This window comes from Nicotiana tomentosiformis, chromosome 9 (genome assembly GCF_000390325.3).
Source record: "Nicotiana tomentosiformis chromosome 9, ASM39032v3, whole genome shotgun sequence".
NCBI classification, from domain to species: Eukaryota; Viridiplantae; Streptophyta; class Magnoliopsida; order Solanales; family Solanaceae; genus Nicotiana; species Nicotiana tomentosiformis.
In genome coordinates, this window is record NC_090820.1 from 68,524,788 (window position 1) to 68,542,726 (window position 17,939).

At 41.3% G+C, this 17,939-nt stretch overlaps 2 protein-coding genes across 2 annotated transcripts in view; both read left to right on the forward strand.

The window, feature by feature from the left end:
- Window positions 1–994: 994 nt before the first annotated feature.
- LOC138898931 (uncharacterized) lies at window positions 995–1,501 on the forward strand. The gene has a single exon (XM_070185040.1). It carries the CDS (start codon window positions 995–997, stop codon window positions 1,499–1,501), a length of 507 nt encoding a protein of 168 aa, XP_070041141.1.
- A 7,292-nt stretch (window positions 1,502–8,793) lies between these two features.
- Window positions 8,794–17,939, forward strand: part of LOC138898932 (uncharacterized) — a 72,528-nt gene continuing 63,382 nt past the window's right edge. The window contains exon 1 of the mRNA XM_070185041.1: window positions 8,794–9,169. Within this exon, the coding sequence (XP_070041142.1) occupies window positions 8,794–9,169 (376 nt within the window). The remainder of the gene's footprint in view (window positions 9,170–17,939) is intronic.

The window sequence follows — 17,939 nt, forward strand, 5'->3', positions numbered from 1 at the left end:
GCAGTTGCGCCAGGGTTCTATGACCGTATCGGAGTACGCAGTCCGGTTTAGTGATTTGTCCATCCATGTACCAGCCTTGGTTGCTACTGTTAGAGAGCGAGTCTGTTGATCTATCGAGGGGCTCAACCATGGTATCAGATTTAGCATGGACCGAGAGTTGGAGATGGACATCGCATACCAGTAGGTAGTGGAGATTGCTAGGAGATTAGAGGGTACATGGTCCCGGGAGAGAGAGGAGAGGGATGCCAAGAGGCCTTGAGATTCCGGCACATACAGTGGTGCCCATCCACCAGTTGCAGCCTGTCATGGTAGGGTCTATGTGAGTCGCCCTTTTCATTCAGCACTTCTAGCTTCCAGCGATATTCCGACCACTCCTAGGCCTCAGGTTCCCTATTATACACCGCCATTGTCTGGTCCACCTCCTATACGGGATGCTTTCAGTGGTCAGTCTAGCTGATCAGGCCCGAGCCAGTCACATTAGCCACGTCCTCCGAGAGCTTGTTTTGAGTGTGGTGCAACTCTTCATATGCTGAGGGAATGCCCCAGACTTAGGAAAAGTGCATCTCCACAGACTACACAATCTCCATGTATTCCATCAGGTCTTTAGGCCATGGTTACCGCACCAGTTTCCACTCCACCTACACAGCCAGCTAGAGGTGGAGGTCGGGTAGGTAGAGGTCACCCTAGAGGGAGAGGCTAGACCAGATATTATGTTTTTCCTACTAGGACGGAGGCAGTTGCATCCGACTCATTTATCACAAGCATTGTTCCGGTTTGTCCTAGAGATGCATCGGTCTTAGTTGACCAAGGATCCACTTATTCCTATGTATCATCTTAATTTCCTCCATGTTTGGGTGTATCTCGTGATTCTTTGAGTTCTCCTATCTATGTGTCCACGCCTGTGGGAGATTCCCTTATTGTTGACCATATGTACCGGTTGTGTTTAGTTGTCCTTAGTGGTTTTGAGACAAGAGCCTATATATTTTTGCTTAATATGGTAGATTCTGATGTCATTTTAGGCATAGTCTGGTTGTTGCACTATCATGATATCCTTGATTGTCACGCCAAGACGGTGAAGTTGGTTATGCCAGGTTTGCCGCCGGTAGAGTGGAGAGGTACTTTAGATTATGTTACTAGTAGTTTCATCTTATTTCTAAAGGCTCAGTGGATGGTTGGGAAGGGATGCGATGTGTATCTAGCATATGTGAGAGGTGTCAATGTTGATTCTCCTACCGTTGAGTCAGTTTCGGTAGTGAGGGATTATCCTGATGTATTCCTGGCGGATCTTCCGGGCATGCCTCCCGACAGGGATATTGATTTTTGTATTGATTTGTTATCGGGAACTCAGCCCATCTCTATTCCTCCATACCGTATGGCTCCACCAGAGTTGAAGGAGCAGTTGCAGGAGTTACTTGAAAAGTGTTTCATTTGGCCTAGTGTATCACCTTGGGGGTACTCCGGTCTTGTTTGTAAAGAAGCAGGGATGGCGCATGTGTATTGATTTTTCACCAGTTGAACAAGATTACAGTGATGAAATGTTATCCATTACCATGTATTGATGACCTATCTGATCAGCTACAGGGTACCAAAGTGTTCTCCAAGATTGATTTGCGTTCAGGCTATCATCTGTTGAAGATTCGGCAGCTAGATATCCCAAAGACTACCTTCAGGACTCGATATGGTCATTACTAGTTCCTTGTAATGTCATTTGGGCTGACCAACTCCCCAGCAGCATTCATGCACTTGACGAACAATGTATTCCAGCCCTATCTTGACTCCTTCATCATTATGTTTATTGACGACATTCTAGTATACTCTCGGAGCCGGGAGGATCATGAGCAGCACCTGAGGACCGTGTTTCATATCTTGAGAGAAAAGAAGTTATATGAAAATTTTTCAAAGTGTGAATTTTGGCTTGATTAGGTGGCTTTTTGGGTTATGTAGTGTCGAGTGAGGGGTCAAGGTAGATCTGAAGAAGATTGGAGTAGTGCAGAGTGGGCATAGACCATCTTAAGGTACTGAGATCTAGAGTTTTCTTGGTTTGGTAGTGTATTAGCATCAATTCATAAAGGGTTTCTAATCTATGACCAGAATGACCAAGAAGGGTGCTCCGTTTAGGTGGACCGAGGATTGTGAGGAGAGATTTCAAAAGCTCAAGACTACTTTGACTACAGCCCCTGTGTTGGTATTTCCTTCGGGTTTGGGGTCTTATACTGTGTATTGTGATGCATAGCTTATTGGTCTCGGTGCGGTGTTGATGCCGGACGATAGGGAGATTTCCTATTAGTCTAGGCAGTTAAAGGTGCATGAGAAGAACTATCCTGTCCACGACCATGAGTTAGCAGCTATTGTTCATGCCCAGAAGATTTGGCGACACTATTTGTACATTGTCCCTTGTGAGGTCTACACCGATCACCAGAGTCTACAGCATCTGTTCAAACAGAAAGACCTTAACTTTTGGTAGCGGAGGTGGTTAGAGTTGCTTAAGGACTATGATATCACCATTCTATATCATCCCAGGAAATCCAATGTGGTGACCGATGCCTTGAGTATCAAGGCGGAGAGCTTAGGCAGTTTAGCATATGTACCGGTAGCAGAGATACCATTAGCCTTGGATGTTCATGCCTTGGCCAACCAGTTTATTAGATTGGATGTTTTTGAGCCGAGTCAAGTTTTGTCTTGTGCGGTTTCCCGGTCTTCTCTTTATGTTCGCATCAGAGAGCATCAGTATGACGATCCCCATCTATTTGTCCTCAAGGACACGGTCCAGCATGGCGATGCCAATGAGGTTCTATTAGTAGTGACGGTGTGTTACGGATGTTGGGCATGCTATGTGTGCCCAATATGGATGTTTTGAGTGAGTTGATTCTCTAGAAAGCTCACAGTTCGCAGTACTCCATTCATCTGGATGCCACGAAGATTTATCAGGACTTAAGGCAGCACTATTGGTGAAGGAGAATGAAGAAGGACATAGTGGAGTATGTAGCTCAGTGCCTAAATTTTCAGCAGGTGACGTATGAGCATCAGCAGCTAGGTGGATTGCTTCATAGGTTAGAGATTCTAGAGTGGAAATGAGAGTAGATTACTATGGATTTTGTTGTTGGGCTCCCACAGACTCGGAGGAACTTCGATGCAGTATGGGTAATTGTGGATAGATTGACCAAGTCAGCTCATTTCATTCCAGTGGTGACTACTTATTCTTTAGAGCAGCTAGCTCAGGTCTATATTCGTGATATTTTCAGGCTTCATGGTGTGGCGGTATTTATCATCTCTGATCGGGGTATGCAGTTTACATCATGGTTCTGGAGAGCCGTACAACATGAGTTAGGCACGCGGGTGGAGTTGAGTATAATATTTTACCCTCATACGGACGGATAGTCCGAGCATACTATTCAGACATTGGAGGATATGCTTCGTGAGTGTGTGATGGAGTTTGGGGTTCATGGGATCAGTTCTTGCCGCTTGTGGAGTTTGCCTACAACAACAGTTACTAGTCGAGCATTCAGATGGCTCCATATGAGGCTTTATATGGGAGACGGTGTCGGTCTCCAGTGGGTTGGTTTGAGCCGGGTGAGGCTAGGAAATTGGGTACAGACTTGGTTCAGGACGCTTTGGAAAAGGTTAAATTGATCTAGGATCGACTTCATACTACCCAATCTAGACAGAAGAGTTATGCGGATCGGAAGGTTTGCGACGTTGCATTCGTGGTTGGAGAGCGGGTCTTGCTCCGGCTTTCGCCCATGAAGGGAGTTATAAGGTTCGGGAAGAAGGGAAAGTTGTGCCCTAGGTATATTGGACCATTTGAGATACTTGATAGGATTGGAGAGGTGGCTTACAGGCTTGCACTACCACCAAGTCTAGCTGCAGTTCATCCCATGTTCTGTGTTTCTATGTTCTGGAAGTATCACGGTGATCCGTCTCATATGTTGGATTTCAGCTCAGTCCAGTTGGACAAGGATTTTCTTATGTTGAGGAGCCAGTGGCCATTTTGGACAGGCAGGTTCAAAAGTTGACTTGGGAGACTGAGCATGATATGCGTAGCCGTTATCCTCATCTTTTCACCACTTAAGGTATGTCTCTATACTCGTTTGAGGACGAACATTTGTTTTAAGAGGGGGAGGATGTAACGACTCGGCTCATTTTGAGTATTTTAGCCCCGCTCCCTTATTTATTGTCTCCTCTATGTTGTATTATTGTTATGTGACTTACCGGGGGTGTTTGGTTATGGTTCGCGTGGGTTTCAGAGTGAAATGGGATACATAGTCCCAAAGTTGGAGCTTTAAGTTGAAAGAGTTGACCGTAGTTTGACTTTGGTGTAGACGACACTGAAATGGAGTTTTGATGGTTCCAATAGCTTTGTATGGTTGTTTTGGACATAGAAACATGTACGGATGGTGATTTGGATGTCCGTAGGTCATTTCGGCATGATTTGCGAAAGTTAGAAAATGGAAGATTTTGGAAAGTTTGACCGGGAGTTGATTTTATTGATATCGGGGTCGGATCCCGATTTCGAAAGCTGGAATATGTCTGTAATGTCAATTATGACTTGTTTGCTAATTTTGAAGTCAATCGAAACTGATTTGGTATGAATCGGCATCGGTTTCGGAATTTGGAAGTTCATAGTTCATGGGCTTGGATTTGGGTTGTGATTCATAGAATTTACGTTGTTTTGATGTATATTTAGGCCTCGAGTAGATCTGTTATGTGTTTTGGAACTTGTTGGCATATTCGGATGCAAATGCAGAAGAGGGGCTACTTGGACGGTCATCGTAGAAGCAGAGAATCGTCCGCAAGAGCGCACTCGCAGGTGAGAAGTTTTGTCCGCAGAAATGGAATTTCTTGAGTTTAAGTGAAATCTGCACCTGCGATGACTCTACCGCAGGTGTGACATCACAAAAGTGCCCCCATGCCCACAGAAGCGAGGATCACGGGGCAGAAATGGGCTTCATCGAGGGTTAATTTTCATTATCCATTCTTGGACTTAGAGAGCTCGGTGGGAGGTGATTTCTCGAGGTTTTTTCCAGAGAGAACTCTGGGATAAGGAATTCTCACTCATTTTTGGTTAATTTACATGAATCTATTGATAAATTCTTCATTTAATTAGTGCTTCGGAGTCAGAAATATGAGAAAAATGGTTAAAACTCCTTGGGCTAATTATTTGAGTTTTGAATGGCGAATTGAGGTCGGATTTGAATCATTCTTGTATGGTTGGATTCGATATCAAATAGGTGTTCTGATTTTGTAATTTTGGTCGGGTTCCAAGACGCGGGCTAGGGTTGACCTTTTGGGTCGAATTTTCAATTCTTTGCAAAGATCGTAATTTCATTGTTTGAATTAGTTTCCTATAGTTATATTTATAGTATGAAATTGTTTTGGCTAGATTCAAGCCGTTCGTAGTTGGAAATTCCTTCTAGTAGATTGATTTAGCGTGGTTTGAGGTAAGTGGCTTGCCTAACCTTGTGTGGGGGAATTTTCCCCTCAGGATTGATGTTTCTTGTGATAATTGTGATCTGTAAGAGCCGTGTACTCAAGGTGACGAGTGTTTACACGTGCTAAATGTGGAAATTGCCAGTTTTCAGCTATGTAGACTCCTTTCATGCTTTAATTGGGCTACCTTAACATGTTATGGTCATCATGTTTAGTCTAATTTCACATGTCTACTTGTCGTATCTCTTACTTGCTAATTGCTCTACATGTTTAGTTGAAATGCTTGTTTCCTTATTCCGTATTCATTATTTAACTGTTGAATTCTTACTTTCTAATTGCTATTTCTTGGAATATCTTGTTGTTGAAATTGGTATTCAGTTGCAAAGGTCATGATTCCTATTGAGGCAAAGTGTTAAGTTGTCAACTATAATTCTATTGAGCTATTCTTTTGGTTATTATTGTTGAGACTTTGTGTGCATTGTGGTTGAGCCGTGGGCTCCTTATTGTGAAATTCTGTAATTGTTTGATTTCTCTAGAAAATTGTGATATTGGGCACTTGAGGTGTGATTTGTGATACGTTGTGATATTGATGCGCATGTGGTGATATAAGGTATAAGTGTTGAAACACATGCGGTGAGATGAAGTTGGCTCGATACGCATGACTAGTAAGGGAACTACTAGAAGCCATACGGCGTGATAAGGTGGGCTAAAACGCGGGATGCTATTTCGGGAAAAATGATTTTCAAAACTAAATGTAAAGGCTCCCGCGGTCATATAAGGAAAGATTTTGATTTATTTTATGATTTGCGACTACGAGGCGGTTCCTCGGTAGTGACTCTTGTTGTCATTTCCCCATTCTTTTGTACTTGTCTTTGATAGTTGTTTCCTTAGCATACTATTAATTGTCTTTCTCCGTGTTGCACTATTTTCTTAGTTCTGTGTAGCTAAACTTGTTATACTATTTGTTGTTTCAATTTCATTATTGTCTTTATTACACTGCCTATATTTGTTCAGTCTTTTATTATTTCTAGTAGGGCCCTGACCAGATATCATAGCTACTCTACCGAGGTTAGGTTTGGCACTTAGTGGGTACCGTTGTGGTATACCCATGCTACTCTTTTGCACATCTTTTTGCACAAATCCAGGAACTTCTTACCAGCCCAAGCATTAGTTGGGATTCTACTGCAGAGACTTCAAGGTATACCTTCCCGCGTCTGCAGGCCTCGGAGTCCCCCTCTCTCTAGATCTCTTATTTCATTACCCTTTATATATATAGACATGATGTATAGGATTATCTAGCATTCATACTTAGAGCTTGTGACTTGTATTACGCCGGGTCTCGGGAATTGTATATGTTGAGTTGTAACGTTTGTTTAATATAGTTTTTGAGTATGAGACTTATATTTATTATTATATGAATTATTCCGCATGTTATCAGGCTTACCTTGTTTTAGAGACTATGTGCCATCACGACATCCTATGTAGGGAAATTAGGGGCATGATAAGTTGGTATCAGAGTTCTAGGTTCATAGGTGTTACCTGTCACAAGCAGGTTTAGTCTTTCTAAACTTTTGTCTTTCTATTCTCTCACAAATGGTGTGCACGCATAACCGGATTTAATGACCAGACACCCGCGTCCCATGCTAGAGCCGCGAGAGATCGGGGCCAAGGTAGAGAATGAGGACGTCTACTTGGTGCATCCAGAGCACCTGCACGAGCTGGTATAGAGGAGCCACCAGTAGCTCCAGCTGGAGAGCAAGCACCTAAGACGTTTGTTACTGCGCCAGCACATCAGGAAACCCTCGCCCAGTTTCTGAGTATGTTTGCACTCTGGCTCACTCAGGGATGATCCCACTTGCTCCTGCCACATCTCAGGCTAGGGGAGGAGCAAAGACTCCCACTGCCTGTACCCTGGAGCAGCAGGTCAAGGTTAACTAGGTCCTTGAGGTCCCAAGGTTAAGGCAGTAGCTTTTGAGGGGGAGCAGCTCAGGCTCGAGAGATACAAAAAGTACCACCCTCCAACTTTTAGTGGTTTGGCTTCAGAGGATGCCCAGAGTTTTCTTGAGGAGTGCCACCGAATCCTCCGTACCATGGGTATTGTGGAGTCTAGTGGGGTTTCTTTCACTACGTTCCAGCTTTAGGGAGCGACTTATCAGTGGTGGCGAGCGTATGAGTTGGGTAGTCCAGCCGAGGCAGCTTCACTCACCCGGGCTCAGTTCTCAGATATATTCTTGAGGGAGTTTGTTCCCCAGAGTCTCACGGATGCATGGTGCGCAGAGTTTGAGCAGTTTTTCCAGGGTTCTATGACCGTATCGGAGTAAGCAGTCCGGTTCAGTAATTTGTCCAGGCATGCACCTGCCTTGGTTGCTACTGTTAGGAAGCAAGTCCGTTGATTTATCGAGGGGCTCAACCCTAGTATCAGATTTAGCATGGCCCGAGAGTTGGATATGGACATCGCATACCAGTAGGTAGTGGAGATCGGTATGAGATTGGAGGGTATATGGTCCCGGGAGAGAGAGGAGAGGGAGACCAAGAGGCCTTGAGATTCTGGCACATACAGTGGTGCCCATGCCCCTGTTGCAGCCCGTCATGGTAGGGGCTATGTGAGTCGCCCTATTAATTTAGCACTTCTAGCTTCCAATGATATTCCGACCACTCCTAGGCCTCAGGTTCCCTATTATGCACCGCCATTGTCTGCTCCACCTCTGTATGAGATACTTTCAGTGGTAGTCCAACTAATGAGGCCCGAGCCAGTCATACCAGCCACGTCCTCCGAGAGCTTGTTTTGAGTGTGGTGACACTCATCATATGTTTAGGGATTTCCCCAGACTCAGGAAAGGTGCACCTTCACAAACTACTCAGTCTCCACGTATTCCATCGGGTCCTAAGGCCATGGTTACCGCTCCAGTTTACACTCCACCTGCACAGCCACCTAGAGGTGGAGGTCGGGCAGGTAGAGATCGCCCTAGAGGGAGAGGCCAGACCAAATATTATACTCTTCCTACTAGGATGGAGGAAGTTGCATCTCACTCATTTATCACAGGTATTGTTTCGATTTGTCATAGAGATGAATCGGTCTTAGTTGACCCAGGCTCCACTTATTCCTATGTATCATCTTACTTTGCTCCATATTTGGGTGTATCCTGTGATTTTTTGAGTTCTCATGTCTATGTTTCCACACCTGTGGGAGATTCCCTTATTGTAGACTATGTGTACCAGTTGCGTTTAGTTGTCCTTAGTGGTTTTGAGACCAGAGTCGATCTAATTTTGCTCAGTATGGTAGATTTTGATGTCATTTTGGGCATGGACTGGTTGTTGCCCTATCATGATATCCTTGATTGTCACGCCAAGATGGTGACATTGGCTATGCCAGGTTTGTCGTGGGTAGAGTGGAGAGGTACTCTAGATTATGTTCCTAGCAGGGTTATCTCTTTTGTAAAGGCTCAGCGCATTGTTGGGAAGGGATGTGATGTGTATCTAGCATATGTGATAGATGACAGTGTTGATACTCCTACCGTTGAGTCATTTTCGGTAGTTAGGGATTGTCCAGATGTATTAACGGTGGATCTTCCGGGCATGCCGCCCGATAGGGATATCTATTTTGGCATTGATTTGTTACCGGGCACTCAGCCCATCTCTATTCCTCCATATCGTATGGCTTCACCAGCGTTGAAGGACTTAAAGGAGCAGTTGCAGGAGTTGCTTGACAAGGGTTTCATTCGGCTCACAGTATCACCTTGGGGTACTCCGGTCTTATTTGTAAAGAAGAAGGATGGTTCAATGCGCATGTGTATTGATTATCACCAGTTGAACAAGGTTACAGTGATGAACAGGTATCCATTACCATGTATTGATGACCTATTTGATCAGCTACAATTGTTCTCCAAGATTGACTTGCATTCAAGCTATCATCAGTTGAAGATTCGGGAGCCAGATATTCCAAAGACTACCTTCAGGACTCGGTATGGTCATTATGAGATACTTGTAATGTCATTTGGGCTGACCAACTCCCCAGCATCATTCATGCACTTGATGAACAGTGTATTTCAGCCCTATCTTGAATCCTTCATCATTATGTTTATTGATGAAGTTCTAGTGTACTCCCGGAGCTGGGAGGATCATGAGCAGCACCTGAAGACTGTGCTTCAGACCTTGAGAGAAAGGAAGTTATATCAAAATATTTCAAAGTGTGAATTCTGGCTTGATTCGGTGGCATTTTTGGGTCATGTAGTGTCAAGTGAGGGGATCAAGGTAGATCCAAAAAAGATTGAAGCAGTGCAGAGTTGGCCCAGACCGTCTTCAGCTACTGAGATCTTGCGTTTTATTGGTTTGGCAGTGTAGTAGTGTCGATTCATAAAGGGTTTCTCATCTATTGTTGTACCTATGACCAGATTGACCTATAAGGTTGATCCGTTCAGGTGGACCGAGGAGTGTGAGGACAAATTTCAAAAGCTCAAGACTACTTTGACTACAGCCCCTATGGTTGTATTGCCTTCGGGTTCGGGGTCTTATACTGTGTATTGTGATGCGTCGGGTATTGGTCTCGGCATGATGTTGATGCGGGACGGTAGGGAGATTGCCTATGCATCTAGACAACTGAAGGTGCATGACAAGACCTATCCTGTCGAAAGCGCCCCCAGGCCCGCAGAAGCAAGAATCGTTGGGCAGAAAGGGGCTTGATCGAGGGTTAATTTTCATAATCCATTTTTCGACATAGAGAGCTCGGTGGGAGGCGATTGCTCGAGGGTTTTTCAGAGAGAACTTTGGGGTAAGGAATTCTCACTCATTTTTGGTGAATATACATGAATCTATTGATAATTTCTTCATTTAACTAGTGCTTCAAAGTTGGAAATAGGAGAAAAATGGTAGACACCTTAGGCTAAATTTTTGAGTTTTGAAAGGAGAATTGAGGTCGGATTTAAATAATTCTTGAATGGTTGGACTCGATATCATATGGGTGTTCGTATTTTGTAATTTTGGTCGAGTTCCGAAACGAGGGCCTGGGTTGACTTTTTGGGTCAAATTTTCAATTCTTTGCAAAGATCGTAATTTCATTGTTTGAATTAGTTTCCTATAGTTATATTTATAGTATGAAATTTTTTTGGCTAGATTCGAGCTGTTCGGAGTTGGTATAGCGTGGTTTGAGGTAAGTGGCTTGCCTAACTTTGTATGGGGGTATTTTCCCTTTTGGATTGGTGTTGCTTAGAATAATTGTGATGTGTAAGAGTTGTGTACTCAAGGTGACGAGTGTCTACTTGTCTTATATCTTACTTGCTAATTGTTGTACATGTTTAGTTGAAATTCATGTTTCCTTATTTCGTATTCATTATTTAACTGTTGAATTCTTACGTGAAATTGCTATTTCCTGGAATATCTTGTTGTTGAAATTGGTATTCAGTTGCAAAGGTCGTGATTCCTATAGAGGCAAAGTGTTAAGTTATGAAATATAATTCTATTGAGTTATTCTCCTGGTTATTATTGTTGAGACTTTGTGTGCATTGTGGTTGAGCCGTGGGCTCCTTATTGTGAAATTTTGTTATTGTTTGGTTTCTCAGGAAAATTGTGATATTGGGCACTTGAGGTGTAAATTGTGATACGTTATGATATTGATACACATGCGGTGATATAAGGTCTGGGTGTTGAAATGCATGCGGTGATATAAAGTGGGCTTGATACGCGTGACTGGTAGGGGAACTACTAGAAGCCATGCGGTGTGATAAGGTGGGCTAAAACGCGGGATGATATTTCGGGAAAAATGATTTTCAAAACTAAATGTAAAGGCTCCCGTGGTGATATAAGGAAAGATTTTGATTTATTTTGTGATTTGGGACTACGAGGCGGTTCTTCGCTAGTGACTCTTGTTGTTATTTCCCCATTCTTTTGTACTTGTCTTTGATCGTCGTTTCCTTAGCATACTATTAATTGTCTTTCTCCGTGTTGCACTATTTGCTTAGTTCTGTGTAGCTAAACTTGTTATACTATTCGTTGTTTCAATTTCATTACCATCTTTATTACACTGCCTACATTTGTTCAGTCTTTTATTATTTCCAGTAGGGCCCTGACATGATATTGTCGCTACTCTACCGAGGTTAGGTTTGGAACTTACTGGGTACCGTTGTGGTGTACGCATGCTACTCTTTTGCACATCATTTTGTGCAAATCTAGGCACTTCTTACTAGCCCAAGCATTAGTTGGGATTCTTCTGCAGAGACTTCAAGGTATAACTGCCGACGTCCGCAGGTCTCGGAGTCCCCCTCTCTCTAGATCTCTTATCTCATTACCCTTTATATATATAGACATGATGTATAGGGTTATCTAGCATTCATACTTAGAGCTTGTGACTTGTATCACGCCGGGTCTCTGGATTTGTATATGCTGAGTTGTAACGTTTGTGTTTATACAGCTGGTGAGTATGAGACTTATATTTATTATTATCTCAATTATTTCTCATGTTTTTAGGCTTACCTAGTCTAAGAGACTAGGTGCCGTCACGACATCCTACGGAGGAAAATTGGGGTCGGGACAATATTTTACTTTAATTGATTTCTCAAATTAAACTCCTTTCCCTATCTAATGTTTTTACTTTACTTAAAAATCATTATTATGTTTTATTTTAACAAATTCTATATTTAATACGGTAACTTATCTGATGCTTTGTTTTATTTGAAAATGTCATTATTTTTACCCAAATGATCTCTAAACTAAACTCATTTGAAACCATATCTTGTATAAATTGTACCTTATTTCATTGTATTTGGTTTCTAAAATAAACTCATTTCCTCATTTGATTCTCTACTTCATTCAAGATTGTTATTATGCCTTATTTTATATAAATAAATCTCTCGAACATTTTATGTAGTATTTGACAGGGATATAATAGCACGTGGACTTTGCTGTGCGAAAGTGATTTGGAAAATGTGGGCACGAGGTGCCATACATGTAAGATTTGGAAGTTGTCACTTATGATTTGAGATTACGAGGAGTGGTACCTCGGGTAATTCTTATTGTAACTCATGCATTATGAAAGACTTGATTGATAAGTTGTCATCGGTTTTCCTCACTTGGGCTCATTAATATTTTATTTGTATTCTAACTATGTTATTGCTTCATTAACTAGTTATTTCCTGTTGCCATTTGTGCTTTTATTATTTTCATTGTTGGTTGTAAATTGTGATCCTTCTGCTGCTAGCTTTATGTTATATCTCTCCATTGTTAGCTTTATGTTATATCATGCACAGATTTACATGTCCGATAGGTGTCTTGACTTTGGCTCGTCACTACTTTACCGAGGTTAGGCTTGACACTTACTGGGTACCGCTATAGTATACTCATGCTATGCTTATGCACATTTTTATATGGATCCAGGTACTTTTGATCGAGTTGGTTTTGAGACTTATGTATGTGCGGATGGAGACTTCAATGTATACCTGCTCGATGTTTGCAGGCCCCGAACTCACCTTCTGTTGTCTTTTATTTCCACTGTTTACTATTATTTCAGAACAATGATTTACTTGGTATTCCTAATTACTCTTAGGGAGGTTTATGACTTGTACTACCGGTTATGGGATTGTATGACCGATGTTTGCTCAACTATGTTGTTTCAGTTATCATTTAATCTATTGCAGTTAAGTTAGTTAAATTTTATTAATAATCAACATGTGTTACGCTTACCTAGTCTTAGAGACTAGGTGCCATCACAACATTCTAAGATGGGAAATTGGGGTCGTGACAAGTTGGTATCAAAACTCTAGGTTCATAGGTGCTACGAGTCATAAGCAAGCTTAGTAGAGTATTGTGGATTCGGACGCATATGTTTGTACTTATCTTCGAGAGGCTACGTAACTATGAGAAAATTTCACTCCTTTCATTCCTTATCATGCTGCATTGATTCAACTTGAAGCATATATCTTATATCCATTTACTTCCACTCGTATATGATGTTGCGCTATCGGCATCAGCTATGCTCTGACTGTTTGTAATGATGTGTATGGGCTATGAGGGGGGCATGGATGCTCGATCATTATCACGAGGTATTGTCCAAACTAAGGACGCAGACCTGTTGGTAGATCTTCAGCTGTTCAGGTGTGGGATGCCACTGGTTTATGTATCTAATTGGTTTTATATGAGCTTATGAAGGTTGGTAATGTGGATCATCAGATGTTAAGCCCTATGACTCCGCGCCATGTAGGGGAGTCTACTATTGATGATCATATTACATAGGCAAGTGTCATATCAGTCTTGGGTCTGACGTATATATGCAGTGTTGAGGGGTTCCCCAAAATTATACATGACTAAGATCTGAGATTTTCATGGGATGGTGCTTGAACTTGCGGTATATTTGTATCATTGCTAAATCTACATTCCAGTATCAGAGAGTTTAGAGAAACATCTCCAGATTCACAGAAAGTCTTTTCAGAGTGGGTATCTCGATTGCATCATTTTTGGGTTCTCTAGAGGAAATACATCGACTTATGGGTTTTCGGACGATGTGGTTCGTGCTAGGGTCTTCCACAGTGAGCTTTGATTTAGAATCATTCTGTACTAATAAGGGAAAGTGTTGACCTAAAGACAAGTTGAGGAGGATTAAAAAGAATAGGTGAGCTTGGTAGGGTTAGGTCAGTATAGCAACAAAGGTAACAGGTATTTTGGCATGGTAATGCTTCACCAGCATTCTGTGGAAATACTCTTGGGTTTGATGGCTTGTGTGACTTGGTTTAGTTTGGAAGTTTAGTTTTGATGTTTTGGTGATGTGCAGACTGGCCTTGAAGAGTTATTTATATTGTCGACCACAGCTTGGGCAAGATGTCTGCTACCGGCATAAGGAACGTGTTATGTGTTATGATTTTCTCCTGGATAGGGTCACGAGTTCTACATAGCATGGATGATTTCAGATATTTAGAATAATTCTAACATTATTTGATACCACCTAAGAAGGGTGTGAACTCCAGACGACGCACTATGTTTCGACTTGTGGATACCTGACTGGAATTACGGTAATCACCTAATTGATCGACTGCTGATGTCCAGATTTTTCTTTGTTGCATGAAAGAATTATAAAAGTACTTCTCACGGGCTGACTGTATATGAGGAATGTGTCAGTTATTTGAGTATTGTAGTTGTGATCGGATATAGAGATTCTAGTATTCTAGGGATTAAAGACTAAGAGGGTTCTTGAGGCAGGTTGTGAACGGTAAAGGTATGTTAAGAGGTTGGAAACTGATGGTATGTACTATAGATATGTTATGTGGGATTTTCGGAGGCTATCTACCTCCTTCGGAAGGATCCGAATTGATTTGGAGGCTACTAGTCGGTCTAATAAGGATGTGTGTACTAAATCGGGTCAGATTTATCTACTCAGCATAGTTATTGTGGATGGTATGTTATCGGTTAGGATAGATCACATTCATGTTCAGATATGTCTCATGTTTTGCTCTCCTATGATGAGATGGTTTTTGATCTGTTGGTTATCTGCACGCCGGTGTGGTTATTATTGGGCTTTTGTAGCGAAATTCAAGCGAGCTTGCTCTTAGGGTGTTGAATGGTTGATTGTGCCTTGGTTATGATCTTCTTGTTTCTGGTATATAGTGATATCCATATCTCCATAGTTATGGTCACGCGCTTTGTGTGTTTGATGTTGATATGTTTATGGTTGTTGATTGTGAGTATCATGGCTTGATGTATTCTAGGTGGACCGGTGTCGGATTGGGTCATGCATCGCCGCGGCGTTATGATAGAATATGATCATTTGTGCTTATTTTGTGTGTTATATTTCCCCTTGTGTGGTGGATTGATAGCATTGCGCTTCGTGGTGGTATTTGTTAAGCTTGCGGGATGGTTTCTTCATTTCCATTCTCTTTACATCATTAGGTATATTTGAGTTATTGTTCGTTGGTGCACGGATTGCATGGTATGTGGCTCTAAGTAGGATTTGTTTGAAAGGTCGGTCGAGTAGCTTGTACTGGATAAGATGAGCTTATTGGGCCTGAAATGAGTGCCATCGTATTTGATTAAGGTATGTTTGCAAGAATTATGTCACTAGTTGGCTTAGATTTTGGCTATGGTTCTTATCAGGCAAGAGAGCTCCACGACTTGTTAATCTGATGGGTGGTTATGAGTTTCTGTATGTTTCTTTCATCATTGGCAGTGTACGAAGGTTCAAATCAAAGTTTTAGTTGATATGAGGTTTGTTACCGGTGTCGGGTTGGTTATCGAGCAGCTATTGTAGTCGGAAGTTATTGCTATGAGTATTTGAGTTATGTGGTATATCATGTGATTATGTCTTGAGATATGGTTATGGTTTGATATAGCTTGTTCAGAGTTATACGGTGCATAGATACAAGAATCGGGTCATATAATTGAATCTAGATGTTGGGGATTTTGGTTTTAAGGTTTATGGACTAAGGTTGAAGTAAGGATCCTCTGTTAGGTGGTGTTTTCGGGATTATATGGATTTAGGTGATGTGGGATCACCCATGGTTATGTATATTGTGAGGTTATATGGCGATTTGTTGGCTTTGGAATGACTCTTGGAACTTTCAAGGACAAACGTATGTTTAAGTGGGGGAGAATATAACCACTTGACTAGTCATTTTGAGCTTTAGCATTCCATTCGGTGGTTTGAGACTTTGAGTAACTTCATATTATGTATTATGTCTTGCGTGTATTGTTGGTTTCGGGTTTCTAGTGGTTCGGGATTGATTTGGAAGAATAATTCTCGTTTTAGAAGCTTTAAGTTGGAAGAGTTGGCCAAGGTTTGACTTTTGGGTTAACGGACTCATAATCGGGTTTTAATTATTCATATAAGTTTGTATGATGACTTTGGACATGTCCACAAAGTTTGGTTAAATTTCGATGAGTTTTGGATAAATTTGGTTTGTTTGGTGATTGTTTTCAGTTTCGTCGTCGATTTGAGCATAAAGGTCATCATATTGAGCAAACGGCCTTTGATCATGTTTTGACTAAACCATTAAATTCCTATCGGAATTTTTGAACCATATCAACTTAAATCATCAAGTTTCGACATCATATGAGGAATTTATGGTTATTTTACTAGGAATTGGGTTGTTAGATATTTTTCAGATTAATTACGAAATTGCCACTGCATTCATATTTAAAAATCTGCGCTATTTCTAAATATTGAAACCAATATATCTCCTTCATTATAATGTCAAATGGAGTGACTCAAAAGCCTAAATTTACTGGAATTTTACGAGGAATCTATTGAAGGCATCAAAAGCGAGTTTCGGGATTGTTTGGAATAAGAAACGAGACAGAATAGCTGGGTGTTTTTGGCTATTAATGTTATCGGAGTTTTTCTCATCTTGAAGGTTTGGGATTGGGAGAATTCAAGGATGTTCTTCAAGTTTATTCTATGGGGTAAGGTCTAAACCATAACCTAAGTAATTTTCTTTGGTTCATTCCCTTGGTTTAAGCTTTAATCCATGATTTTAATTGAAAACCCATTTAATTCTTTAAATCAAAACCTAGGGTTATGTCCTAAATTTTTAACAGCTGAAAATGAGTTAGATACGTTTATTTTCCTATTCCTTTTTGGGGTCTTTTTCTCCTATATTAGGAGAATAACATACTCGAATTCGGCGAGGTTTGGAGGAGTATTTCGGGAGATATGGAACCCAACTAGTGTGGGTTGGACTCTTGGCTTATGAACACCCAAGAGCGATATTTTGGCAAATTGATTGAGTTATGGGACTCTGATGGAGTCGGTTTTTGTTCGTGTGAGCTTGTATTGGTTTGGGCTTCACCCGGGTAAGCTTGGATTCGAAATCCAAGGTGGGCCCGGCATTGACGTTTGTTGACTTTTTGGAGAAAATATAAAGAATATAGCTTTATTTATTTTAATTGGTTTCTCTTGCATTGTTTGATGTTATTAAGTCATTTTTTGCTAGATTTGAGCCGTTTGGAGGCGAAAATTAGGGGGGAAACTATTTTGGAGGGTTGAGTAGGCCTAGTTGAGGTAAGTATGTTGCGTAACTTTGTGTGGGGGAATTACCCCCCTTAGGATTTGAGTCGTTTGTGCTATTTTTGTGTCATGCAGAAGTCGTGTACACGATGTGATGAGTGTGTACACGGGATTATATGTGGTATTTGACCAGTGTAGACTTCTAAACTTCTTTCATGCATTTAATTGTATTTGTCACAACATGTTATATCTTTCGTTATTGAATTTGCTCTTACGTTCCTTACTTGAAGTTGTTATTACATGTCCTATCTTTTATTGTCAAGTTTACTCCTTACCTGCTTTAATTGTTAATTGCAATTACATGATGAATTCATGCCTTATTTGTTGCATGCCTTAATTGTTAATTGATTCTTTGTAATTGTACCTTTATTCATGAACCGTTACGAGTCTTCATGTAACTATATTATCCGCTCGTAACCTTCTTTGTTTAATTCTTTATTTCATTTATGTTTGTGATATGTCGTAGTTGGTTGTAGTTTGTATTATTAATTCATATTGTTTGAGGATCGGGTTGCACGCTACAACAGTATTG